This window comes from Oncorhynchus kisutch, linkage group LG21 (assembly GCF_002021735.2).
Source record: "Oncorhynchus kisutch isolate 150728-3 linkage group LG21, Okis_V2, whole genome shotgun sequence".
Lineage (NCBI taxonomy): Eukaryota > Metazoa > Chordata > Actinopteri > Salmoniformes > Salmonidae > Oncorhynchus > Oncorhynchus kisutch.
The window spans coordinates 17,888,197-17,916,152 of NC_034194.2; the positions used below are offsets into that span (position 1 = coordinate 17,888,197).

Consider the following 27,956-nt stretch of genomic DNA (forward strand, 5'->3'; position numbering starts at 1 on the left):
TCGCATACTCCGTTAGAAAGACCTTCGCTTGAAAAACGAGGAAAAAAGCGTCAATAGTACTGTGTGTCCATTTTGAGAAGCAATAGCCACTTCCTAGTCTGAATTAGGGTTGCACATTTTCCATGTGAAGTTAAGCCCAGGAATTTTGCTTAAAATTCATCAAAGAAGTTAGCTTATGACAGTGAACCTTTTTTGTGGGATATACAAGGCAATTCTAGGTCTTGTGGCATATTTGGTTAAACTATCCCCAATTCAATGGAATTGCAACCGTCTGTATGCACGGTGCACTCTTCCATCACATGTGCAGTGCACTCTTCCATCACATGTACACCTGATTTTCAAGATCTTGCACACTAATGAGATGCTATTGAGCCCACACTACTACACTGAGACAAGGACTACGTGCTTTCTGGTAAGTTTTGATTACAATACTGGGTGGGGTGAATATTTTAAATGACATACATGTTTTTTAGTTAACTAGTAAATAGTAGCCTACAGCAAAGTGTGTTTAAATCATTTCTAACTAGTTAGTTTTTGCTGCCATGTGGGTTTTAGCTTGCTTGAGCCTGCTAACTGAGGAGTGTTAATTCACCTGTTTCCATACATGTTTCATTTTAAAACATTTATCTTACAAAAATGAGTTTTTTAATCTAACTGCTTAACTATTTATCTGTGGAATTGTATTTGTTTGTTTTTTAAACTATTTTTTTTCTAATCTTTACAGGAAAATGCCATGGGCACTATCTGATGTGTGGAGACATTTCACTGCTTCTAATGTAGAAGTAAAAGCTGTGTACATTTGCAAATAATGTGTCAAACCATATGAGAAGAATGCAACAAAGATGCAGAATAATCTGAAGTGCATAAAGTTGCCTCAGCGCTCACAACAAGCAACCTCTGACAAACGTCCCTCTACCTCTCTTCGAGGTGAAAATTACGAATCAGACACCTTATCAATAGCAACAGCTCACGGTCCTCCTGGAATCAGAAGTTTTTTTTACCTCAATGGAGGAACGTAGTCAGAGAAATGCTGATGAATGTCTTGCTTGAGCTGTGTATACAACTGATTCACCTCTTATGCTCACAAGCAATGTGTATTGGAAGACATTTCTGAATGTTCTTCGCCCAACATACACCCCTCCAACCAGACATGCTTTATCTACTCATTTGCTGGATGCCGATTTCAGAGTTCAAGTGAAGGTCAAGCAAATCATAGAGAAAGCAGACTGTATTGCAATCATCTCTGATGGGTGGTCAAATGTTTGTGGGCAAGGAATCATCTCCACCTCTCAACCAGTATTCTAAAAGAGCACAGACACAAGGGACAACAGACACACCGGTCTCTACATTGCAGATGAGCTGAAGGCAGTCATCAATGACCTTGGACCACAGAAGGTGTTTGCACAGGTGACAGACAATGCTGCGAACATGAAGGCTGCTTGGTCTAAAGTGGAAGAGTCCTACCCTCACATCACACCCATTGGCTGTGCTGCTCATGCATTGAATCTGCTCCTCAAGGACATCAGGCACTGAAAACAATGGATACACTCGAAGAGAGCCAAGGAAAATGGTTAGGTATGTGAAGGGTCATCAAGTTATAGCAGCAATCTACTTCATCGAGCAAAGTGAGAAGAATAAGAGCACCACATTGAAGCTGCCCAGCAGCACCAGTTGGGGTGGTGTTATCATGTTTGACAGTCTCCTGGAGGGGAAGGAGTCTCTCCAAGAAATGGCCATATCACAGTCTGCTGATATGGACAGCAACACCAAGAGGATCCTCCTGGATGATGTATTTTGGGAGAGAGTGGTAAGCAGCCTGAAACCTATAGCAGTAGCACGGATTGAGGGAGACAATGCCATCCTGTCTGTTGCTCCAAGCAGAGGAAACTGCAGTTCTGAAATACATCAAAAAGCATGAAGACTTCTGCCTGAAGCCCATAGACGCTGCAGCGTACATGTTGGACCCCAAGTATGCTGGCAAGAGCATCCTATGTGGTGCAGAGATCAACAAGGCCAATGGTGTCATCACTACCGTGTTTCGCCACCTTGTCCTGGATGAGAGGAAGGTTATTGGCAGCCTGGCAAAGTACACTACCAAGCAAGGGCTTTGGGATGGAGTTGCAATATGGCAGTCGTGCCAACATATCTCATCAGCCACCTGGTGGAAGAGACTTTGTGGATCGGAGGCTCTTTCCCCTGTTGCCTCCATCATCCTCCAAATCCCACCAACATCAGCCACCTCAGAAAGCAACTGGTCCTTGTTTGGGAACACACACACCAAAACACACAACAGGCTGACCAATACAAGGGTTGAAAAATTGGTGGCCATCTCGGCAAATTTGAGGCTTTTTGATCCAGACAACGAACCATCCTCAACAAGGTTGGAAAGTGACAGTGAAGAGGAGGCCTCAGAGTCTGATGTTCAAGAGGTGGACATTGAGGAGGTGCAGGGAAAAGACAACCAAAGCTTTAGTTTCTAGACTATCATTTTACAGATGTATGTTGAAAACATTTTTGGGAGATGTGATGGATCATTGGGGATCATTCAATATCCCTTTTGTTGTTCAGTGAAATCATCCCATGTGAAGAGTCAACTCATTTCATTAAAGTTCAACTTGTAACTAATTATTTATTTTTTCTATTGGAAGGATCTACTTATGATAAGGTAAAAGGTTTATGTTTCTGTCTCAATAAGATATGGTAAATATATCCAATGCAAAAAACAGCTACATTTAAATGGTATTAATATTACATTTGTATATATTTCCATTTATTCCCAAGGCAAGTTTCCACCTCTGAATATTCCCCTAACGAAGACTCAAGAAATCTGTAATTCATTTTGAAGTTTTTGCAGAGATCTTAGATCACATGGACATTTTTTATCTAACCAAGTTGGTTCATTATTTCTTAATGAAAAAAACTACATGAAAACGAGTCGTCTCTCATTGAATGGCAACAAAGACTTTATTGAATAATCCCTACTGTTTTTTTTTTGCACTTTTTACCCCTTTTCTCTCCCCAATTTTGTGATATCCAAATTGGTACTTAGTCTTGTCCCAAGACTGCAACTCCCGGACGGACTTGGGAGAGGCGAAGGTTGAGAGCCATGCGTCCTCTGAAACACGTCCCTGCCAAGCCGCACTGCCTCTTGACACACTGCTCGTTTTACCCGGAAGCCAGTCGCACCAATGTGTCAGAAGAAACACCATACAGCTGGGGACTGAAGTCAGCGTGCATGCGCCCGGCCTCCACAAGGAGTCGCTAGAGCGGTATTGGACAAGGACATCCCCGCTGGCCAAACCCTCCACTAACCCAGACAATGCTTGGCCAATTGTGCGCCGCCTCATGGGTCTCCCGGTTAAGGCCGGCTGCGACACAGCCCGGGATCGAACCCGGATCAGTAGTGATGCCTCTAGCACTGCGATGCAGTACCTTAGACCGCTGCGCCACTCAGGAGGCCCTATAATCCCCACTGTTGACCAATCACAGACAAAGAAGCGCAAACTTCAGCTACCGACTTCGGCTTGCCTCCAGAACAAAAATGTGCCGGAACAGCCGACCAAACAAACATTTCACAAAATATCGTCATAATATAACCGCAAACTCTTCCGAACTGTTTTGGCTGGGAAGCTTGAGGAAGCTTTTAAGCCCCTCTACCTTCCACCTCCACATAACCAAAGACAACAAAGGCTGATAATAAAAAGATGAATGGTATACAACCACATATGTGTTGTGCATCCTCCTCCAGTGTTCTCTCACTGACACGAATGACTGTGGTTGTGTTGGTGGTCAGGCTTGTTATGTTAGCTGAGCAACAGACAGGCAGCTATTTCAAAGGACCGTTCTAGGAATCTTCCTGACCCTCATTGTCCCATACATCTCTCCCTTGCTCCAATCTATTCCTTGTCCTCACCTCTCTCTTTTCCTGAAAATATCTCCTCAGGCACATCCATACTGACAGACACACAGGCAGACAGACGACATCTGCCACACATAATTAACAGACATCGTCTAGAGAGTAGGCACACGGTAGAGAGAACCCGCGGCTACGGGGCCATATAAGGTCAGGCCAATCTGAGCTCGTCAGTCACGTTGTCATGGGGACAGGAACCCCATGAGTCATTAAGGTGCAAGCTCTTCTTACACGACCTTACACTACTGTCTCTAAAAGCATTACATTATCTATTCAAATGACATGAACGACCCACTTACTTCTGCAGCATCTTGAATAGACAAATCCCAATGAGCACCACAGATAAGACTGTGGGTACGATGATGATGGCCAGCTTTACTGAGAATAGAGAGAGAGCATGTTAGCCAGCTATGACACAAACTTCTGGTGGAAGCAATGTTTTAATGAGATGGGTACCTAGGTCTGCCTGGGAGGGCAACGGCTCAGTGATCTCCTCGTCCCCCACCGGAGGCTTGGGTTTGGTGGGTACCGTCTCCAGGGTGACCTGGGATGACATGTTCACTGAGGGTAAAGAGGGAAAGGGAGAAGAGTAGAGAAAAAAAAGTAGAAGAGTGGTAGCGAGTGAGAGTTGAATGATCAACAGGTGTGCCAATAACATTCAGCAAAATTACAGATCTATCCTACTTCCCCACTTTATAGTAAATGTACTGTAAAACAATAGGTCAGTTCCCTACAGGAGCTGATCTTCCTCACCAAAGCTTCTCTAAAAAGGCAGTCATCAATTGCAATTACTGACTCACTGATAACACCATCTTGTCCTGCAGCCAAACCCACTCAACCAGACTGTTACAGTGGGGAGAACAAGTATTTGATACACTGCCGATTTTGCAGGTTTTCCAACTTACAAAGCATGTAGAGGTCTATATTTTTTTATCATAGGTACACTTCAACTGTGAGAGACGGAATCTAAAACAAAAATCCAGAAAATCACATTGTATGATTTTTAAGTCATTCATTTGCATTTTACTGAATGACATAAGTATTTGATACATCAGAAAAGCAGAACTTAATATTTGGTACAGAAACCTTTGTTTGCAATTACAGAGATCATATATTTCCTGTAGTTCTTGACCAGGTTTGCACACACTGCAGCAGGGATTTTGGCCCACTCCTCCATACAGACCTTCTCCAGATCCTTCAGGTTTCGGTGCTGTTGCTGGGCAATACGGACTTTCAGCTCCCTCCAAAGATTTTCTATTGGGTTCAGGTCTGGAGACTGGTTAGGCCACTCCAGGACCATGAGATGCTTCTCACTCACTCCTTAGTTGCCCTGGCTGTGTGTTTCGGGTCGTTGTCATGCTGGAAGACCCAGCCATGACCCATCTTCAATGCTCTTACTGAGGGAAGGAGGTTGTTGGCCCCGCGATACATGGCCCCACCCATCCTCCCCTCAATACCGTGCAGTCGTCCTGTCCCCTTTGCAGAAAAGCATCCCCAAAGAATGATGTTTCCACCACCATTCTTCACGGTTGGGATGGTGTTCTTGGTGTTGTACTCGTCCTTCTTCTTCCTCCAAACACAGCGAGTGGAGTTTAGACCAAAAAGCTCTCTTTTTGTCTCATCAGACCACATGACCTTCTCCCATTCCTCCTCTGGATCATCCAGATGGTCATTGGAAAACTTCAGACGGGCCTGGACATGCGCTGGCTTGAGCAGGGGGACCTTGCGTGCGCTGCAGGATTTTAATCCATGACGGCGTAGTGTGTTACTAATGGTTTTCTTTGAGACTGTGGTCCCAGCTCTCTTCAGGTCATTGACCAGATCCTGCCGTGTAGTTCTGGGCTGATCCTCATCCTTCCTCATGATCATTGATGCCCCACGAGGTGAGATCTTGCATGGAGCCCCAGACAGAGGGTGATTGGCCATCAGTTGTTGCCTTCTCACCAAGCTGCTTTTCTATTGTCCTGTAGCCCATCCCAGCCTTCTGCAGGTCTACAATTTTATCCCTGATGTCCTTACACAGCTCTCTGGTCTTGGCCATTGTGGAGAGGTTGGAGTCTGTTTGATTGAGTGTATGGACAGGTGTCTTTAATACAGGTAACGAGTTCAAACAGGTGCAGTTAATACAGGTAATGAGTGGAGAATAGGAGGGCTTCTTAAAGAAAAACTAACATGTCTGTGAGAGCCGGAATTCTTACTGGTTGGTAGGTGATCAAATACTTATGTCATGCAATAAAATGCAAATGAATTACTTAAAAAAATCATACAATGTGATTTTCTGGATTTTTGTTTTAGATTCCGTCTCTCACAGTTGAAGTGTACCTATGACAAAAATTACAGACCTCTACATGCTTTGTAAGTAGGAAAACCTGCAAAATCATCAGTGTATCAAATACTTGTTCTCCCCACTGTATATTTCTGCTGTAGTCAAGTTAGATGTGGTTAGGATTTGTACCTCTGACATAGTTGCAGCCCAGCAGCTCTACCGTCATGGCAATCCTCTGGTGCCAGGTGTGAGGTATGATGCGCAAATAGCGGGCTATGATTGGAGGGTGGAAGGTGTTCCTGGTCTGATGCAGACTGTCCTGGTTCCCCTCAAATACCTGATCGGGAGAAAGGGAGAGACCGAGAGAGAGAGAGAGGAGAGGGTCAGAGGGACTGGCAAGCATTCTTGTGACTCATGAGTAACAGAAGACATTGATTATGCATATAAGGAAGGTCTGTTGTACAATAATGTATAAAGACAGTTAATTATGGAACAATATACATAACAGGCAATTGAATATGGAAGTCAGATATCAGACAACTGGATTTGGAATACTCACCATGTACTGTGTACTATTGTTCTGTGTGTAGATCCTCCACCGACGACTCTCCTTGTGATCGATCACGAAGCTCATCACATAGTAGTCATAGTCCAACATTGTGGAGCCAGTCGTGATAATTCCTGTAAAACAAAAACAGAGTGCATTTTCTTTCTATTGTTCAGCATGTTTCACCCCCCCCCCCCCCTCCCCCCTTTAAATGTTTTCTCTAGGTGTCCGAGGCAGTGATGTCACCCATTGGTCAGTCCTGTAATGTACTGGAACTGGGACAGGAGACATCTCAGAGAGCAGAACAATCACTGAACCACCACGTGGAAACCGTCACAGTCATTTGCAGCTCCCAGACAGTATGATTGAGCATTTTTGTGGCAGATGAGCACCTGGCACTGGGCCAGAACAATATGGCGGCAGACGGGCGACCCGCAACATGTCATTACTCCACATTACACACAGCATTGTGGGTTATATGGAGACGCAGCACACCTATCATTATAGGAAATGACTGTCATAATTCCAATACAGGATCTCAGACCCTCAAGGTATTGAAAGTAACTATTGGATTGTTGGCTCATGGTTGAAATTGTACTTTTGGTGAACTTTGAGTGTAAGAGTTTCCAATTCATAATTGTTGAATCAAATCTAATTTTATTTGTCACGCGCAGAATACAACAGGTATTCCTTACAGTGAAATGCTTACTTACAAGCTCTTAACCAACAATGTTTTAAGAAGTTAAGAAAATAAATCTAATTAAGTGTTAAGTTAAAAAAAAGAGATAAGTAGAAAATACAAAAGTTACAAATAATTAAACAGCAGCAGTTAAATAACAAGTGAGGCAATGTACAGGGGATACCAGTACAGAGTCAATGTGCAGGGGATACCAGTACAGAGTCAATGTGCAGGGGATACCAGTACAGAGTCTATATACAGGGGATACCAGTACAGAGTCAATGTACAGGGGATACCAGTACAGAGTCAATGTGCAGGGGATACCAGTACAGAGTCAATGTGCAGGGGATACCAGTACAGAGTCTATATACAGGGGATACCAGTACAGAGTCAATGTGCAGGGGATACCAGTACAGAGTCAATGTGCAGGGGATACCAGTACAGAGTCAATGTACAGGGGATACCAGTACAGAGTCTATATACAGGGGATACCAGTACAGAGTCAATATACAGGGGATACCAGTACAGAGTCTATATACAGGGGATACCAGTACAGAGTCAATGTGCAGGGGATACCAGTACAGAGTCAATGTACAGGGGATACCAGTACAGAGTCTATATACAGGGGATACCAGTACAGAGTCTATATACAGGGGATACCAGTACAGAGTCAATATACAGGGGATACCAGTACAGAGTCAATGTGCAGGGGATACCAGTACAGAGTCAATATACAGGGGATACCAGTACAGAGTCAATATACAGGGGATACCAGTACAGAGTCAATATACAGGGGATACCAGTACAGAGTCAATGTGCAGGGGATACCAGTACAGAGTCAATATACAGGGGATACCAGTACAGAGTCAATATACAGGGGATACCAGTACAGATTCAATATACAGGGGATACCAGTACAGAGTCAATATACAGGGGATACCGGTACAGAGTCAATATACAGGGGATACCGGTACAGAGTCAATATACAGGGGATACCAGTACAGAGTCAATATACAGGGGATACCAGTACAGATTCAATATACAGGGGATACCAGTACAGAGTCAATATACAGGGGATACCGGTACAGAGTCAATATACAGGGGATACCGGTACAGAGTCAATGTGCAGGGGATACCAGTACAGAGTCAATATACAGGGGATACCAGTACAGAGTCAATGTGCAGGGGATACCAGTACAGAGTCAATGTGGAGGGGATACCAGTACAGAGTCAATGTGCAGGGGATACCAGTACAGAGTCAATGTGCAGGGGATACCAGTACAGATTCAATATACAGGGGATACCAGTACAGAGTCAATATACAGGGGATACCGGTACAGAGTCAATGTGCAGGGGATACCAGTACAGAGTCAATATACAGGGGGTACCAGTACAGAGTCAATGTGCAGGGGATACCAGTACAGAGTCAATGTGCAGGGGATACCAGTACAGAGTCAATATACAGGGGATACCAGTACAGAGTCAATGTGCAGGGGATACCGGTACAGAGTCAATATACAGGGGATACCAGTACAGAGTCAATGTGCAGGGGATACCAGTACAGAGTCAATATACAGGGGATACCAGTACAGAGTCAATATACAGGGGATACCAGTACAGAGTCAATGTGCAGGGGATACCAGTACAGAGTCAATATACAGGGGATACCAGTACAGAGTCAATATACAGGGGATACCAGTACAGAGTCAATGTGCAGGGGATACCAGTACAGAGTCAATATACAGGGGATACCAGTACAGAGTCAATATACAGGGGATACCAGTACAGAGTCAATATACAGGGGATACCAGTACAGAGTCAATGTGCAGGGGATACCAGTACAGAGTCAATATACAGGGGATACCAGTACAGAGTCAATATACAGGGGATACCAGTACAGAGTCAATGTGCAGGGGATACCAGTACAGAGTCAATATACAGGGGATACCAGTACAGAGTCAATATACAGGGGATACCAGTACAGAGTCAATGTGCAGGGGATACCAGTACAGAGTCAATATACAGGGGATACCAGTACAGAGTCAATATACAGGGGATACCAGTACAGAGTCAATATACAGGGGATACCAGTACAGAGTCAATGTGCAGGGGATACCAGTACAGAGTCAATATACAGGGGATACCGGTACAGAGTCAATGTGCAGGGGATACCAGTACAGAGTCAATATACAGGGGATACCAGTACAGAGTCAATATACAGGGGATACCAGTACAGAGTCAATATGCAGGGGATACCAGTACAGAGTCAATGTGCAGGGGATACCAGTACAGAGTCAATGTGCAGGGGATACCAGTACAGAGTCAATGTGCAGGGGATACCAGTACAGAGTCAATATACAGGGGATACCAGTACAGAGTCAATGTGCAGGGGATACCAGTACAGAGTCAATATACAGGGGATACCAGTACAGAGTCAATATACAGGGGATACCAGTACAGAGTCAATATACAGGGGATACCAGTACAGAGTCAATGTGCAGGGGATACCAGTACAGAGTCAATATACAGGGGATACCAGTACAGAGTCAATATACAGGGGATACCAGTACAGAGTCAATATACAGGGGATACCAGTACAGAGTCAATATACAGGGGATACCAGTACAGAGTCAATATACAGGGGATACCAGTACAGAGGCAATGTGCAGGGGATACCAGTACAGAGTCAATGTGCAGGGGATACCAGTACAGAGTCAATATACAGGGGATACCAGTACAGAGTCAATATACAGGGGATACCAGTACAGAGGCAATGTGCAGGGGATACCAGTACAGAGTCAATGTGCAGGGGATACCAGTACAGAGTCAATATACAGGGGATACCAGTACAGAGGCAATATACAGGGGATACCAGTACAGAGTCAATGTGCAGGGGATACCAGTACAGAGTCAATATACAGGGGATACCAGTACAGAGTCAATATACAGGGGATACCAGTACAGAGTCAATGTGCAGGGGATACCAGTACAGAGTCAATGTGCAGGGGATACCAGTACAGAGTCAATGTGCAGGGGATACCAGTACAGAGTCAATATACAGGGGATACCAGTACAGAGTCAATATACAGGGGATACCAGTACAGAGTCAATATACAGGGGATACCAGTACAGAGTCAATATACAGGGGATACCAGTACAGAGTCAATATACAGGGGATACCAGTACAGAGTCAATATACAGGGGATACCAGTACAGAGTCAATATACAGGGGATACCAGTACAGAGTCAATATACAGGGGATACCAGTACAGAGTCAATATACAGGGGATACCAGTACAGAGTCAATATACAGGGGATACCAGTACAGAGTCAATATACAGGGGATACCAGTACAGAGTCAATGTGCAGGGGATACCAGTACAGAGTCAATATACAGGGGATACCAGTACAGAGTCAATATACAGGGGATACCAGTACAGAGTCAATGTGCAGGGGATACCAGTACAGAGTCAATGTGCAGGGGATACCAGTACAGAGTCAATATACAGGGGATACCAGTACAGAGTCAATGTGCAGGGGATACCAGTACAGAGTCAATGTGCAGGGGATACCAGTACAGAGTCAATGTGCAGGGGATACCAGTACAGAGTCAATGTGCAGGGGATACCGGTACAGATTCAATGTGCAGGGGATACCAGTACAGAGTCAATATACAGGGGATACCAGTACAGAGTCAATGTGCAGGGGATACCGGTACAGATTCAATGTGCAGGGGATACCAGTACAGAGTCAATGTGCAGGGGATACCAGTACAGAGTCAATGTGCAGGGGATACCAGTACAGAGTCAATATACAGGGGATACCAGTACAGAGTCAATGTGCAGGGGATACCAGTACAGAGTCAATGTGCAGGGGATACCAGTACAGAGTCAATGTGCAGGGGATACCAGTACAGAGTCAATGTGCAGGGGATACCAGTACAGAGTCAATGTGCAGGGGATACCGGTACAGAGTCAATGTGCAGGGGATACCAGTACAGAGTCAATGTGCAGGGGATACCAGTACAGAGTCAATGTGGAGGGGATACCAGTACAGAGTCAATGTGCAGGGGATACCAGTACAGAGTCAATGTGCAGGGGATACCAGTACAGAGTCAATGTGGAGGGGATACCAGTACAGAGTCAATGTGCAGGGGATACCAGTACAGAGTCAATGTGCAGGGGATACCAGTACAGAGTCAATGTGCAGGGGATACCAGTACAGAGTCAATGTGCAGGGGATACCAGTACAGAGTCAATATACAGGGGATACCGGTACAGAGTCAATGTGCAGGGGATACCGGTACAGAGTCAATGTGCAGGGGATACCAGTACAGAGTCAATGTGCAGGGGATACCAGTACAGAGTCAATGTGCAGGGGATACCAGTACAGAGTCAATATACAGGGGATACCGGTACAGAGTCAATGTGCAGGGGATACCAGTACAGAGTCAATGTGCAGGGGATACCAGTACAGAGTCAATGTGCAGGGGATACCAGTACAGAGTCAATATACAGGGGATACCAGTACAGAGTCAATATACAGGGGATACCAGTACAGAGTCAATATACAGGGGATACCAGTACAGAGTCAATATACAGGGGATACCAGTACAGAGTCAATGTGCAGGGGATACCAGTACAGAGTCAATGTGCAGGGGATACCAGTACAGAGTCAATGTGCAGGGGATACCAGTACAGAGTCAATATACAGGGGATACCAGTACAGAGTCAATGTGCAGGGGATACCAGTACAGAGTCAATATACAGGGGATACCAGTACAGAGTCAATATACAGGGGATACCAGTACAGAGTCAATATACAGGGGATACCAGTACAGAGTCAATGTGCAGGGGATACCAGTACAGAGTCAATATACAGGGGATACCAGTACAGAGTCAATATACAGGGGATACCAGTACAGAGTCAATATACAGGGGATACCAGTACAGAGTCAATATACAGGGGATACCAGTACAGAGTCAATATACAGGGGATACCAGTACAGAGGCAATGTGCAGGGGATACCAGTACAGAGTCAATGTGCAGGGGATACCAGTACAGAGTCAATATACAGGGGATACCAGCACAGAGTCAATATACAGGGGATACCAGTACAGAGGCAATGTGCAGGGGATACCAGTACAGAGTCAATGTGCAGGGGATACCAGTACAGAGTCAATATACAGGGGATACCAGTACAGAGGCAATATACAGGGGATACCAGTACAGAGTCAATGTGCAGGGGATACCAGTACAGAGTCAATATACAGGGGATACCAGTACAGAGTCAATATACAGGGGATACCAGTACAGAGTCAATGTGCAGGGGATACCAGTACAGAGTCAATGTGCAGGGGATACCAGTACAGAGTCAATGTGCAGGGGATACCAGTACAGAGTCAATATACAGGGGATACCAGTACAGAGTCAATATACAGGGGATACCAGTACAGAGTCAATATACAGGGGATACCAGTACAGAGTCAATATACAGGGGATACCAGTACAGAGTCAATATACAGGGGATACCAGTACAGAGTCAATATACAGGGGATACCAGTACAGAGTCAATATACAGGGGATACCAGTACAGAGTCAATATACAGGGGATACCAGTACAGAGTCAATATACAGGGGATACCAGTACAGAGTCAATATACAGGGGATACCAGTACAGAGTCAATATACAGGGGATACCAGTACAGAGTCAATGTGCAGGGGATACCAGTACAGAGTCAATATACAGGGGATACCAGTACAGAGTCAATATACAGGGGATACCAGTACAGAGTCAATGTGCAGGGGATACCAGTACAGAGTCAATGTGCAGGGGATACCAGTACAGAGTCAATATACAGGGGATACCAGTACAGAGTCAATGTGCAGGGGATACCAGTACAGAGTCAATGTGCAGGGGATACCAGTACAGAGTCAATGTGCAGGGGATACCAGTACAGAGTCAATGTGCAGGGGATACCGGTACAGATTCAATGTGCAGGGGATACCAGTACAGAGTCAATATACAGGGGATACCAGTACAGAGTCAATGTGCAGGGGATACCGGTACAGATTCAATGTGCAGGGGATACCAGTACAGAGTCAATGTGCAGGGGATACCAGTACAGAGTCAATGTGCAGGGGATACCAGTACAGAGTCAATATACAGGGGATACCAGTACAGAGTCAATGTGCAGGGGATACCAGTACAGAGTCAATGTGCAGGGGATACCAGTACAGAGTCAATGTGCAGGGGATACCAGTACAGAGTCAATGTGCAGGGGATACCAGTACAGAGTCAATGTGCAGGGGATACCGGTACAGAGTCAATGTGCAGGGGATACCAGTACAGAGTCAATGTGCAGGGGATACCAGTACAGAGTCAATGTGGAGGGGATACCAGTACAGAGTCAATGTGCAGGGGATACCAGTACAGAGTCAATGTGCAGGGGATACCAGTACAGAGTCAATGTGGAGGGGATACCAGTACAGAGTCAATGTGCAGGGGATACCAGTACAGAGTCAATGTGCAGGGGATACCGGTACAGAGTCAATGTGCAGGGGATACCAGTACAGAGTCAATGTGGAGGGGATACCAGTACAGAGTCAATGTGCAGGGGATACCGGTACAGAGTCAATGTGCAGGGGATACCAGTACAGAGTCAATGTGCAGGGGATACCAGTACAGAGTCAATGTGCAGGGGATACCAGTACAGAGTCAATGTGCAGGGGATACCGGTACAGAGTCAATATACAGGGGATACCAGTACAGAGTCAATGTGGAGGGGATACCAGTACAGAGTCAATGTGCAGGGGATACCAGTACAGAGTCAATGTGCAGGGGATACCGGTACAGAGTCAATATACAGGGGATACCAGTACAGAGTCAATGTGCAGGGGATACCAGTACAGAGTCAATGTGCAGGGGATACCAGTACAGAGTCAATGTGCAGGGGATACCAGTACAGAGTCAATGTGCAGGGGATACCAGTACAGAGTCAATATACAGGGGATACCGGTACAGAGTCAATGTGCAGGGGATACCAGTACAGAGTCAATGTGCAGGGGATACCAGTACAGAGTCAATGTGCAGGGGATACCAGTACAGAGTCAATGTGCAGGGGATACCAGTACAGAGTCAATATACAGGGGATACCGGTACAGAGTCAATGTGCAGGGGATACCAGTACAGAGTCAATGTGCAGGGGATACCAGTACAGAGTCAATGTGCAGGGGATACCAGTACAGAGTCAATATACAGGGGATACCAGTACAGAGTCAATATACAGGGGATACCAGTACAGAGTCAATGTGCAGGGGATACCAGTACAGAGTCAATATACAGGGGATACCAGTACAGAGTCAATATACAGGGGATACCAGTACAGAGTCAATGTGCAGGGGATACCAGTACAGAGTCAATATACAGGGGATACCAGTACAGAGTCAATATACAGGGGATACCAGTACAGAGTCAATGTGCAGGGGATACCAGTACAGAGTCAATGTGCAGGGGATACCAGTACAGAGGCAATATACAGGGGATACCGGTACAGAGTCAATGTGCAGGGGGCACCGGTTAATTGAGGTAATATGTACATGTAGGTAGAGTTCATTAAAGTGACTATGCATAGATTATAAACAGAGAGTAGCAGAAGTGTAAAAGAGGGGTCTGGGTAGCCCTTTGATTAGCTGTTCAGGAGTCTTACGGTTTGGGGGGGGGTAGAAGCTGTTAAGAAGCCTTTTGGACCTCGACTTGGCGCTCCGGTACCGCTTACTGTGCGGTAGCAGAGAGAACAGTCTATGACTAGGGTGGCTGAAGTCTGACAATTTTTAGGTCCTTCCTCTGACACCGCCTAATATAGAGGTCTTGGATGGCAGGAAGCTTGGCCCCAGTGATGTACTGTGTCGTAGGCACTACCCTCTGTAGTGCCTTGCGGTCGGAGGCCGAGCAGTTGCTCCCCGGACAGCCCCGATGATGAAAATGGGGGCGTGCTTGGTCCTCCTTTTCCTGTAGTCCACAATCATCTCCTTTGTCTTGATCACATTGAGGGAGAGGTTGTTGTCCTGGCACCACATGGTCAGGTCTCTGACCTCCCTATAGGCTGTCTCGTTGTCCGTGATCAGGCCTACCACTGTTGTGTCATCAAACTTGATGATGGGGTTGGATTCTTGCCTGGCCATGCAGTCATGAGTGAACAGGGAGTACAGGAGCGGACTGAGCACGCATCCCTGAGGGACCTGCATGTTGAGGAGCAGCGTGGTGGATGGGTTGTTCCCTACCTTTACCACCTGGGGGCAGCCCGTCAGGAAGTCCACAATCCAGTTGCAGAGGGAGGTTTTAGTAGCAGGGTCCTTAGCTTAGTGATGAGCTTTGAGGGCATTATGGGGTTGAACGCTGAGCTGTAGTCAAATAATAGCATTCTCACATAGGTGGGGAAGGGCAGTGTGGAGTGCAATAGAGATTGCATCATCTGTGGATCTATTGGGGTGGTATGCAAATTGGAGTGGGTCTAGGATTTCTGGGATAATGGTGTTGATGTGAGCCATGACCAGCCTTTCAAAGCACTTCATGGCTACATAAAAATGAGTGCTACGGATCGGTAATCATTTAGGCAGGTTACCTTCGTGTTCTTGGGCACCTGGACTATGGTGTTCTGCTTGAAACAGGGACAGGATGAAAATGTCAATGAAGACACTTGCCTGTTGGTCAGTGCATGCTTGGAATACACGTCCTGGTAATCCGTCTGGCCCTGCGGCCTTGTGACCTGTTGAAAGGTCTTACTAACATTGGCTACGGAGAACGTGATCACACAGTCGTTCGGAACAGCTGGTGCTCTCATGCATGTTTCAGTGTTACTTGCCTCAAAACGAGCATAGAAGTAATTTAGCTCGTCTGGTATGTTCGTGTAACTGGGCAGCTCGTGGCTGTGCTTCCCTTTGTTGTCTGTAATAGTTTGCAAGCCCTGCAACATCTGACGAGCGTCGGAGCCGGTGAGGTACGATTCGATCTTAGTCCTGTATTGAAGCTTTGCCTGTTTGATGGTTCGTCGGAGGGCATAGCGGGATTCTTACAGGCTTGCGGATTAGAATCCCGCTCCTTGAAAGCGGCAGCTCAGTGCGGACGTTGCCTGTAATCCATGGCTTCTGGTTGGGGTATGTACGTACAGTCACTGTGGGGACGATGTCATCGATGCACTTATTGATGAAGCCAGTTACTGATGTGGTGTACTCCTCAATGCCATCAGAAGAATCCCGGAACAAATTCTGACAGAAATCCAATCTACCATAATGTGATTATCAGAAAAGCATGACCGTCTAGGAAAGGGTTGTATTCTTCAGTCTATAGAATCTTATGATTGTTGCACAACAACATTTCTACTATAAAAGTGCTTCCATTTTCAATAGCTCGCATTCCAATCAATACAATGTTCCCCTTAACTCTGAATTTCGGAAACAGCAGACATTCTTCATTGACTGGAACCCAATGTGTTGTAAAGCAGCATGACATTAACTTGTGACTTGCTGACTACACACACACCACGCTCAAAATAAATTGTGTCCGGCATGGTCCTATATTTAAACCAGACTTTGTAAGTCTCCCTCTTATTTGTAGAGGAGCAATACAGAGGGGCATTCTCTAACGCTGTGTGTGTGTGTGTGTCTGTGTGCGTGTGTGGTGCACATGTGCCACGGTTTGGCAGTGGTGAGCCACCCTCCAGAGTTAAATCACGAGACAGACCCCTTTATAAGGATAACTATCCCCTCTAAAACAACCTTAATCCCTGGATTCCATTTCTATCCTTCCTCTGCTTTTTCCGACAGATGTGTTCATGTTGCGCCTTAGCGGGGGGGGGGGGCAGTCAGGCAGGAGGGAGTTAAAACTGAAGGCCTGTTTTTATATTGATGCCACGGAGGGAGGAACTCTACAGCAAAGCTCTGCCATTGATCCTTTATGACTTGGCCAAGAACACCAGGGCTCCTACTTAATTACGGTTAACGGTTACAGTATGCTGAGCACGGAGCAGGCCCAGTAAGAAGGGATTGCCATTCATCAGGACAGAGAGCGTGGCAACGGTGGAAATATGTACCAGTAGGCTGCAACCAAATCTCAAAATTCCAACAACAAAAAAACTTAAGCGTCGCCTGGTAACCCAAAGGCATGCTGGGCAAGCAAGACATGCTCGATAGGGTGTGGAGCCAATATGGGAATACAAATAAATCCGGGAAAAAAAACGGTGCACTACTTATCTTCTGAGTAGGACTCTTATCTCACCTGTGATCCTCTTCTCCTCCCCCAGGTCCAGCAGGAGCCACTGCAGGCTGTCGTTCTGGTCTGCAGCCCAGGAGCGGCTCCCTGATCCTGGGTCAGCCTGGGAGCTGTTGGGCGCCCAGTCAGACTGATGACCCATCTCCCCTGCCCTCTTCCACCATGAACTGGCATTCACAGACACTGTCCGCAGCACTGACTGGTCCTTACAGTCTAGGAAACAACAAAGGAAGAGGAAAAAGTAAATAAGTTTAATTCAGGAGAATTTTAAGTTAACAGAAATATTTCCACCGTCTCCCTCCAACATGACTGCTTGTTTAGTTTTTCTGGTTTATTATGGATTATAAGTGATGAAGTTTAAAACCAAATTCAAAGGAGGGGGACTGTATATTGTTCCTCAACTTTGCACCAGCGTTTAATTAACATAAAACGCATGTGGAACCAATAACACAGCCACTCGTGGCGAGCATTGACTCAACAGGAAAATGTACACGTCTTAAAAATCCGCCTCTGTACTCCTAAATGGAGTCACATGTTGTAAAAATACATTTTAAAAAAGAGCACAAAGGCAGTGGAGAAGCATTAGGGGAATCTGAGCCCAGCTTTTCTAAAGCCCACTTCTTTCTGAGGGGAGACAGTCGCAGGAGCACCTAGTCTGACTAAAGCCCTGTCGACTCCACAACTAACTAAAACCCTGTCGACTCCACAACTAACTAAAACCCTATGTAACAACTATGACTAAAGCCCTGTCGACTCCACAACTAACTAAAACCCTATGTAACAACTATGACTAAAGCCCTGTCGACTCCACAACTAACTAAAACCCTATGTAACAACTATGACTAAAGCCCTGTCGACTCGTTAACAAGCTAAACCCTTATGCAGTAGGACCCTAAGGCAGCTATGACTCCTGTACTCATCACCATTCCAACATAATGAGTGTGTGGACAGAGGACAGTCAATAAGGAGCTAGTCTTGATTAAAGTGCAGGACATCGACGTTCTTGATGAGGTCATGAAGCTTCCAGACTAGGGAAAGTATGTCATGGCAGCATTTGTCAGTGTCAGGACATTTGTCAATGTGTCACGTGAACATTGACGCTGTCTAAGTCAAATCGGAGAGATCTCTCCACTCAAAAGATAGATTTGTTAAAGGGAGCAGTCCTCGAGGCAATAAACTAACGATCACATATTAAAGGCCAATAGTCCATGAGAAACATAACTGAATTGGAAATGTTTCACATCACAAGTTCTTAGAAACCGGTACCGTTGTCCAGTTACTGAGCGCAAATATGACTAACACATGCAGCCAATCTGCGGTTGTATCATCACGTGTCTGAATTAATACTTCTGCTCTCTATACTTAACACCAACGGTTCATTTCAAATCTTATTCGTCACGGGCTTCGTAAACAACAGCCGTAGACTAACAGTCAAATGCTGACGGGCCCTTTCCAACAATGCAGAGAGAAAGAAGAGAGAAATAGAAAAGTAGTAATAATACAAATAAATAAGACAAATAAATAAATAAACAAATAAATAGACAATGAGTAATGAGTCGATGTGCAGAGGTACGAGGTAACAACTTGGCTATATACACTGGGTACCAGTACCGAGTCGATGTGCAGAGGTAATAATTTGGCTATATACACTGGGTACCAGTACCGAGTCGATGTGCAGAGGTACGAGTAATTGAGGTAGATATGTACATATAACTAGGAGCAAATAGATAATAGTAGAAGCAGCATACGTGAGGAGTCAAAGGGGTTTGTGCAAAAAGGGTCGATGCAGTTAGTTAAATAGTTAACCAGACTAACTATTTAGCAGTCTAATGGCTTGGGGGTAGAAGCTGTTTGCTGATGTTGAGGGGAGAGGTTGTTGTCCTGGCACCACACGGCCAGGTCCCCTCCCTATAGGCTGGTCTCATCGTCGTCGGTGATTCGGCCTACCACTGTTGTGTCGTCAGCAAATTTAATGATGGTGTTGGAGTTATGCATAGCCACTTAGTCGTGCGTGAACAGAGAGTACAGGAGGGTACTAAGCACGCACCCCTGAGGGGCCCCAGTGTTGAGGGTTAGCGTGGCGGATGAGTTGTTGACTATCCTCACCACTCGGGGGAGGCCCGTCAGGAAGTCCAGGATCCAGTTGTAGAGGGAGGTGTTCAGTCCCAGGGTCCTTAGCTTAGTGATGAGCTTGGAGGGCACTATGGTGTTGAACGCTGAGCTGTAGTCAATGAACAGCATTTTCACATAGGTGTTCCTCTTGTCCAGGTGGGAGAGGGAAATGTGGAGTGCAATATAGATTGCATCCTCTGTGGATCTGTTGGGGCGGTATGCAAATTGGAGTGGGTCCAGGGTCTCTGGGAGGATGTGAATGTGATTATTTGTGGGTGTTCCCTGGAGGCCTGCCTGCCTGCTGTGAGATAGCCAGAGCCTATCTACCCATCTCTCTCCACAGGTAGAGTTGACTGACTGGATGAAACTGTGCCAGATTGCAAACAGCCGTATTAAAATAAACAGACAGGAGATAAGGGGTTCCCATGCTTCCCAAGATAAGATGCGACTACGTTAGCTTTCATTTTATCCAAATCAAGTAGGTATTTTGCCCATTTGGCACCTGTTGACTGTGAACTATTTCCTTTTTCAACACCTATCAGCAAATTGTCAGAAATGTCAGCGTACTATTTCTCATTTAGTAAGTTGTATGTAGGCGTTGACAAATTCAGCACATTTAGTTTGAAATACAAATATTTAAAAGCATAAAATCAGTAGCGAATGAGAACAAAACAAATCTTACCATTAGTGACGAACGTGAAGAGAGCATCGGACAAAGAACCGCTGGAAGAAGAAAAATAAGATTTCCATCAATGGCGGACTTCAACGATTACAATGATACACTGAGGGCCTGCCATTGTGGAGGAACATCCATTGTGGCCACAAAGGAGCATCCCCACCCCGTTGTCTTCCCAAATCAGCCTTCCCCCAGGACCCAGTGCCTCGTTTCCCCTACCCTTCTACACTCTCTGTGGAGTCTCTTCTCTCCTCGCTGCCTGTAACTAGGAGATTAACCTGAACACATTAAGACACCGGGGTGGTGTGAATTAAAAGGGAGCTTGTCAGAAGAATTATCTTTCTCAGCCATCACTCAATATCCAGAGGTGTGTCAAACTACAAAAATATCAAACACTTTAATGTAGGTAATACATTTCACCCGAGTGTCAAAATAATCAAAGTATCTCAGTCAAAATGTAACTGATCCTGCTACAACGTGGATACAGTACGAACAACACACAGGTATCCGTCGTGATTTGACATCATCCAATTTCATATTACAAACAAGATATTGATCTTTTCTTCCAGAGACAGAGACTTACATCTTCTGGAGGTGGGATGGGGCTTGAGTGAAAGCGATGTTTATCCTTCCAGAATTTCATGTCCAAATCCAGCAGAATCCAACAGGAAAATGTCAAACTTGCCTTAACAGCGTCCAATTCTTTCTGCATTTCATTCATACCACCTTAAATACCATTGGGAGTGCTGCAGTTAACAGTGGGTTCTGACAACCCAAGTACTCACCCCTTTTAGCAAAGGCCAAGCATTTAGAGAATTAGCCTTGTACATTTACAAAGGAGAAGCACTATGCTTTTATGTAGATCTGATGACATAGCACTTTTCAAGGGAAATCCACAAATACTCAAGGTCTATAAGGAGGTGTGTATTCAATTCAGCAGTGCATGTATAGCCAGTGAATCCAACGAAGCATTAAGAAAGTGATTGCTTGATGAGCAGCGGTCAACGATACGTGGAAACCTAACACACACATTTCAAAATGTCTCCATTTGAACATAGCTTTAATGCATTCACATAGCTATAGGCCTTAGGGCTCTGAAGTCAATTTGTGATATCCATTACTTTTCAGGTCATCTTTGCATGTATTACTTCTAAATGACAGAAACCTGTGCCCAACTGAATATATTACCGACAGCTTGAGTGATGGCCAATATTATTCTCTCCTCGGCCACCTCAGACCTCCATCATACATCTCGGTGATTGCCATAGGCCATACTGCGTGTCTCTGACGTTAGCGAGGAGCTGGCTAATCTTATCGCTGAAACAGTGCAGGAATGCAAGCCCGCTAGCCCTGCCTGATGAATCCTGTTTTGACTGAGGTAAACTATCCAAGGTCAGGGGCAGTGAGCAAGTGCCATTTATTTAACTCTCATAGCAGAGATGACAGAGAACATGAGGTGTCCCATCATGCAACCACTTCTTTCAGAATCTTACAACGAGCTATCCTAAGCCAGTAGATAATGTTTTTGGACACCAATTGGTACCTCTGCTTAGGCTGCATTTACACAGGCAGCCCAATTCTGATCATTTTTGACCAATCACATCAGATCTTTTCACATCAGATGTTTTTCACAGATCTAAAGAGCAGCCTTAGTAGTAGCCTTTAGTGCTGTTACGGGCAACATATGATGCCTGACATTCACAACTACTGCTGTTGTACTGCCCGCCCTCTTAATCATGGCATGTCATTCCGCAGTACTCACTCTTTGGACTGGATCCCATTGGCTCTGGTGGCGGGGTAGTGACTCAGGCCTTTTTGGGTCTCCACGGATACCCAGCCTCCTAACTCATCCAGGATAACCCCGGCATGGACCGCAGCCTTACACAGCACAGACGTCTGAAAGCAGAGAGATATGAGATGACACAGACAGTCAGCACAGATAACCACGACGAAACGCAGTGAGAAGAGTGAAACTTCGCACACTGGTAACGAAAGTCTGACCGTGAGCTACCCAAAAACCACCACCACATAGAAATACTACACATGGCAAAAACCACACTGTGTAGGCCACGAAACATACACATTTAAACGTGGACACCCTAAGTGAAAAGGCTTGCACCACGGCTTCCATCAGCGCATCTTTCGTTCATTACAATGCACCATCCCTCCATCCGAGGTTCCCCTTTACGGGGACTGGCCCCGCCCCATGATAGACGGAGTGTACGCAATGCCGCTCCCCATCATTCATCTGTGTCAGCAATGGGAGCACAAGCATCTCAACACAAATGAAAGAGGCAATCTCATGACATGGAGCCACAGTCGACTCTAATCTTATTTAAGGTCCATGCATTCTCAATCACACCACACTTAACTTAAGCATGGGGGAAAAAAGGCACATCGTGATTGCGTTCTAAGTGCGACAATGACGGTAATTGTAGCTATAGGAGGAATGTCAAACATATTTCTCGGTGATGAGTTACTTAGAAAAGCAGTACCTTGTCACAGAACATAGCTCTGGAATAGCTAGCTGCCTACCGCTCAGTGAATGACCCACCCTGCTGCTGAAATGAAAGACTGGGACAGGTAGGAATGACCTCAGAGATAAGAGTATAAAACATGCATTTTCTCCAAAAAGACAGGGTTGATGATTTACAATTGACGACTTACAATTAACATGGAAATCACTGGAGCGCTTTAAAAATGTATCCGAGCTCTGCTGATAACATTCTCCATTAGGGTCCATCAAGGATCAATTGAAACACATTAATACAGGCCCCAAAAAATGAGTTACTGAAAACATATTGTTATTCAAATGTTTAAAAAATATATATATACTAACTAACTTTAACATGGAGACAAGGTGAAAGCTCTGTGCTAAAATCCGTTTCGGCTCATTTCAGCCTGCAGCAATTTTCTCCCTTTCCGTGTAAAAAGCTATTACAGACAGGCTAGATTCCAGACAGGCTAGATTCCAGACAGGCTGGTCTGGCAACTAGGTGTTCACTGAGCACATATTCCATGCTGGGTGGGAGGGATGGGAGGGAGGGCTGCTGCTCCCATAACAGGACCAGTGGCTGGGACCCTGAGGACCTGCTTTACAGAGTCTCTTATCTGGAATAACAGCTGCTCTGGGGACAGATTTAACTGCCTCGTGAGTATTAGCCTGATCTTTTATATACTGCAGGGCAAGACAGCGTAAATACAGATAACCCTGTCCTGCTGCCCGTCCGTCTGGCTGCCGATAGAGCAGATGGATAGGCTCTGGTAGTTTGTATATTAGATAATGGCCCCAGTCAGTTGTGTCTAAAGACTAATCATGGACTGGTGCTAAAGCAAGGCTGGCTTCAAGGCTGCTGCTGTTACTAGGAGAGGCATAGACTACATAATGGCTTTAACACTTCAGCCAAGGACTGTCTGGTTCTAACTGAGACTGGCCATGTGTCCTGCCTCAGTTAACCTACTCGTCTATACCTCTGCTGACTACTGTATTTCAGAGAAGCATTTACCATTTTAGCAGCACGGGGGGGAAGAGAGATTAATAACACACAGTAGAAGAGGAACCATCAACAGTTACCTACTTCCCTGCTGTCAATGCCCAAGGGTCATATTCACTAACTAAAGAGACAAATGACCTTTCAACAAACAGAACATATTGCTAAATGATTCATTTACTACAGTGCTTCTTCACACGGAATGGCGACATATGGTGTGATAACCACGTTAATTACCTATATGCAGTGTATCAAAACAATGTGAATGGTTACACCAAATATACTCTGAGGAGCCATTAATGCAACAGACCGCCCAGAACACGTACAAACGGTTGCGTTAGTCTAAATGCTAATGAGCGTGTCTATTGAATGGGTGCAGTGGACAAATAAAACAACTTCTGTTCCACAGGCTTTATCTCGTAATCTAGGCCCTCCACCAAATCCTCCCTATACAATAGCCAACGTGGACTAATCGATCGCTCTGGAGACGAGCTTTATGGTTCAGTCCCTCGGCCCTCGACCCCTCATGCTTCTTCCCAGCAGCAGACGGTGGAACATTGTTGTTGTGCTCCAGCAGCCTATTGTTGTGGGGTTTGAGCTCCCTGCTGGGCTTCCTAAGCCTGAAGCGGTCTGTCACATTGTCACACTGACCTCTGGCCACTCAATAGCCTTGATCACGCCCAAGAGAGAGCTGACCCTCAGGAGCCCGAGAAAGCCCCTGGTCTGAAAAGCCCCTCTCATTTTAGATACACCAGCCAAGGCAGGGGTGGACAGGGGAGGAGGACCACAACTGGGGTTGAGCCCCTCCAGGGGGCCCACATGAAAGGTTTCCCAGAGCCCCATAGAGATCATATAATTGATTTTATATGTCCTGAGCCCATAGGTGGGAGGGCTGGTAAAACTATGGTTCTGAAGTGACTCTGGACATCAGTGACCAGAACTTTCTCACAGTGCTTAGTTCTTAAGTGCTTAGTCTGTGTGTGTTTGGCTGTTTACCTCAGTATTACACATCTTATGGTATTACTATATAGCTACTATTTCCAGGTATTACACTGAAAGGTCGCAAATCTCTAGCTCTAAAAATGTGTAAGGAGCCCAAAGCGTTCTACAGTACAAGACCTCTAGGCCGGTTAGACACAAATACTTTTTGTTTGGTTTTACAGTTGCCTTGCTTCTGTGGTTTGACTGACCTGTGATGCAACCTACTAAACAGCAAAACCCAGCTCTGCTGCGGAGGAAAAATGCACGGCAGTTACATAAACAGAATACCCATCCAGTATACCTCCACAACCTGTATGTGTGTGTGTGTGTTGGGGGGGAGGGTGGTGGGGGTTTATCACGGGAACAAAGGGCCCCCCCCCGTATGAACCCTGAGGTAGAAATTACACAACAAGCACCCTCGGGCAACACAGCAGTTTCCCAACAAATCACAACCACTTGCACAGCAGGAGCCAGACAAAAGCACCAGCAACAACTGGTTAGCCTGGGGCCAACTCCTCATATCCAGCTTTTGGTGTGTCTGTTTCTCTGGCTAACAAGGGCCCATTCAGTAAACCTACTACTACTCGAAGCACCTGTGGGCATAGGACGGTGGTGGTCTAAGTGGCGCGCCTCTGAACAGTTTAGTTCCTCTGACATAAGACAGGACAGGCTAATGTAATGAAGAGTAAACAAACAAGTGCATGGCTGACTGGCTGCTTCAGGGGACTAGAACCTGTCAGGGCCACACTGCTGCCAAGGCTTCGAAGGACACAAAGATGCCTTGTAAATAACGAGTCCAATGTCTGTGGTTACACTTTCCCCAGGGAGGAGGCAGAGAGCAAACAGCATTTGTCCGCTTTTAGAAACCTGGGAACATACAGTAAAAAAAGCATGCAGTAGGCTACCCTTGAGGACAGTAGTAGAATTATACTTACATGTCTGTAACCCTGGGAAATATCCCCGGATATGTCGCCCGCCACTGCTTTGCATCCTGCCGGACAGTACTTCCTGTGGGGGTAGACAACAATAGACACACCAGAGGACACCAACATTACAACACCGTAAGTGGACAAAATTGACTTAAATGGAGACGTATAAGATACTGGAATCTAAATTGTAGAAATATTGAGGAATATTGAGGAAATGAGAAGCCCATCTTTGACTAGCTGATTGGTAACAAGGGGTAATATTTTCCATGAAGGTCCATGATCAATCTAGTAATCTATTGCCATTACAATTCATCAAGGACACAAAAGGAAGACATTTGACTGGTCGTCGACACACACCCCTACGTACGAAACACCCTTACCTGTACTTTAAGTCGGAGAAATGGCTGCCTTTGTCTAAACATGTCAGCAGATCTGAGGGGGGGGGGGGGACAGGAGAGGGAAGAGATACAATGAGAGCTAAAAATATAAATCTGACCAGAGGCTTCAGAGTAGAGCAGACAGAGGAAACCAGCCCTGTGGAGCAGAAGGGACCATAACAGGACACTATTAGAATAACAAGGTGAAGACCCTGGTTCCTTCCCTCCCTCCCTCTGGGATAAAGATTAGTGTGTACACACACACACACACACACACACACACACACACACACACACACACACCTCTTACATGCTGACCAAACTGGCCATGTTGCAAGTGTTGCAAAATAAATGTACACCTACATTCAATAATTTCATCCAAATTGCTTGCACGCGTCTGCCTAGCCAGGCCCAAAAATATAACTTATATTTTAGACACTTGATGCGAGAAGTCCCACGTAGGTGATTGAAAGATGAAAAAAGTCCACACTCATGTCCAGTTGGTGGCGGTAACACACCTTAAAGTTGGTAGGCCAACTGCCATATAAAATCCACAGACGAAGGATCAACGAGGAGAGACAAGGTTTCCCTGTTTTATATGTGGAGTAATCGTCGGAGTAGAGAACAAACAATGTTGCATAACTCAAAATGGGTCAAAAGTCTACAAAGATACAGCAACAAAAAAATTGACCATATAGATTTCAGGTAAAACAAACAACCCAATGTTTATCTCCCAGGACAAATTCGCTAGCAACAGCAAGCTAGCTGAATGTTTCATGTGTGTTTCGACCTGCCCCCACGGTTGGTATTGGTATTTGTATTTTAACCAGCGTGTCATAAACACGTCTGGTGGGGATAGACAAAATCAACATGCGCATGATGGCGGACACGGTTTGGTCAGCATGTTATCCACCAACGGTCATCTACATTATGCTTCGGATAACAACAACGGTGGAAACAGGGATATCCATCAAAACCAGTTTGCAAACTGACACCTATAATCTCCTGGATCAGCACACTGTGTGAAATGTGTGTCTTATTCAACTTGGCCTGACTGACAGCGGTCTACGCTGTGTTTGGAAACGATGCCTGTAGAAACAGCCCCAAGTTCACCCTGCGCAGAGAAACGAAGAGCAAAGGCAAGCCGTGGCATGTGGCAAAGCTGATTGGTTTTCCCGGGAGCACCGTCTGTCCGGCAAACCAAGAGGGACGGAACAGGGACACAGGTGCAACAGTCAGACTCTGGTGTTCAATACTAAAACAGCATAACCGTTAGTTTAGGAGAAAGAGCTTCAAACCTCTGTTGTCCCCGGTGGAGTAGGAGAGAAGAAACCCTCGGCCGGAGATGTGACGCCCGCTGCGGAACTGTACGATGACCTCATTGGTGTCTGTGTGCATCTCTCTGGGGTAGGACTTCAGGCTGCCACAGAATGTCCCATACACTGCAACCGGAGAGAATGGTAGGTTTATCAAAACAACCATTGACCTGCATTAATCTGAATTTTGACAGCAATGTGACCTTATTTCATATTCCAAATGACCAACACAAGACGGTGCCACCAGTGTTTTCCCTACGTGCCGGCCAAACAGCCGGTAACAGACTCATTTTCGGCCGGCTACTTTTCATTTAAAAAGTACGCTAGTTCACTTGTCAGAAAAGTCTGTATAGCCCTCCCCCGCTAGAATGAACGATATGCCTTCTCATCTTTTGATAA

The 27,956-nt window shown here is 45.6% G+C and overlaps 1 protein-coding gene across 1 annotated transcript in view; it reads right to left on the minus strand.

The window, feature by feature from the left end:
- The window catches only part of dcbld1 (discoidin, CUB and LCCL domain containing 1), a 46,304-nt gene that overhangs the window by 7,456 nt on the left and 10,892 nt on the right, over nt 1-27,956 (minus strand). The window contains exons 3-12 of the mRNA XM_031800726.1: nt 27,540-27,683; nt 26,245-26,296; nt 25,871-25,943; nt 22,226-22,359; nt 20,470-20,510; nt 17,682-17,888; nt 6,739-6,860; nt 6,369-6,516; nt 4,370-4,474; nt 4,213-4,291 (exon numbers count right to left, since the gene is read on the minus strand). Of these exons, the coding sequence (XP_031656586.1) occupies nt 4,213-4,291; nt 4,370-4,474; nt 6,369-6,516; nt 6,739-6,860; nt 17,682-17,888; nt 20,470-20,510; nt 22,226-22,359; nt 25,871-25,943; nt 26,245-26,296; nt 27,540-27,683 (1,105 nt within the window). The remainder of the gene's footprint in view (nt 1-4,212; nt 4,292-4,369; nt 4,475-6,368; nt 6,517-6,738; nt 6,861-17,681; nt 17,889-20,469; nt 20,511-22,225; nt 22,360-25,870; nt 25,944-26,244; nt 26,297-27,539; nt 27,684-27,956) is intronic.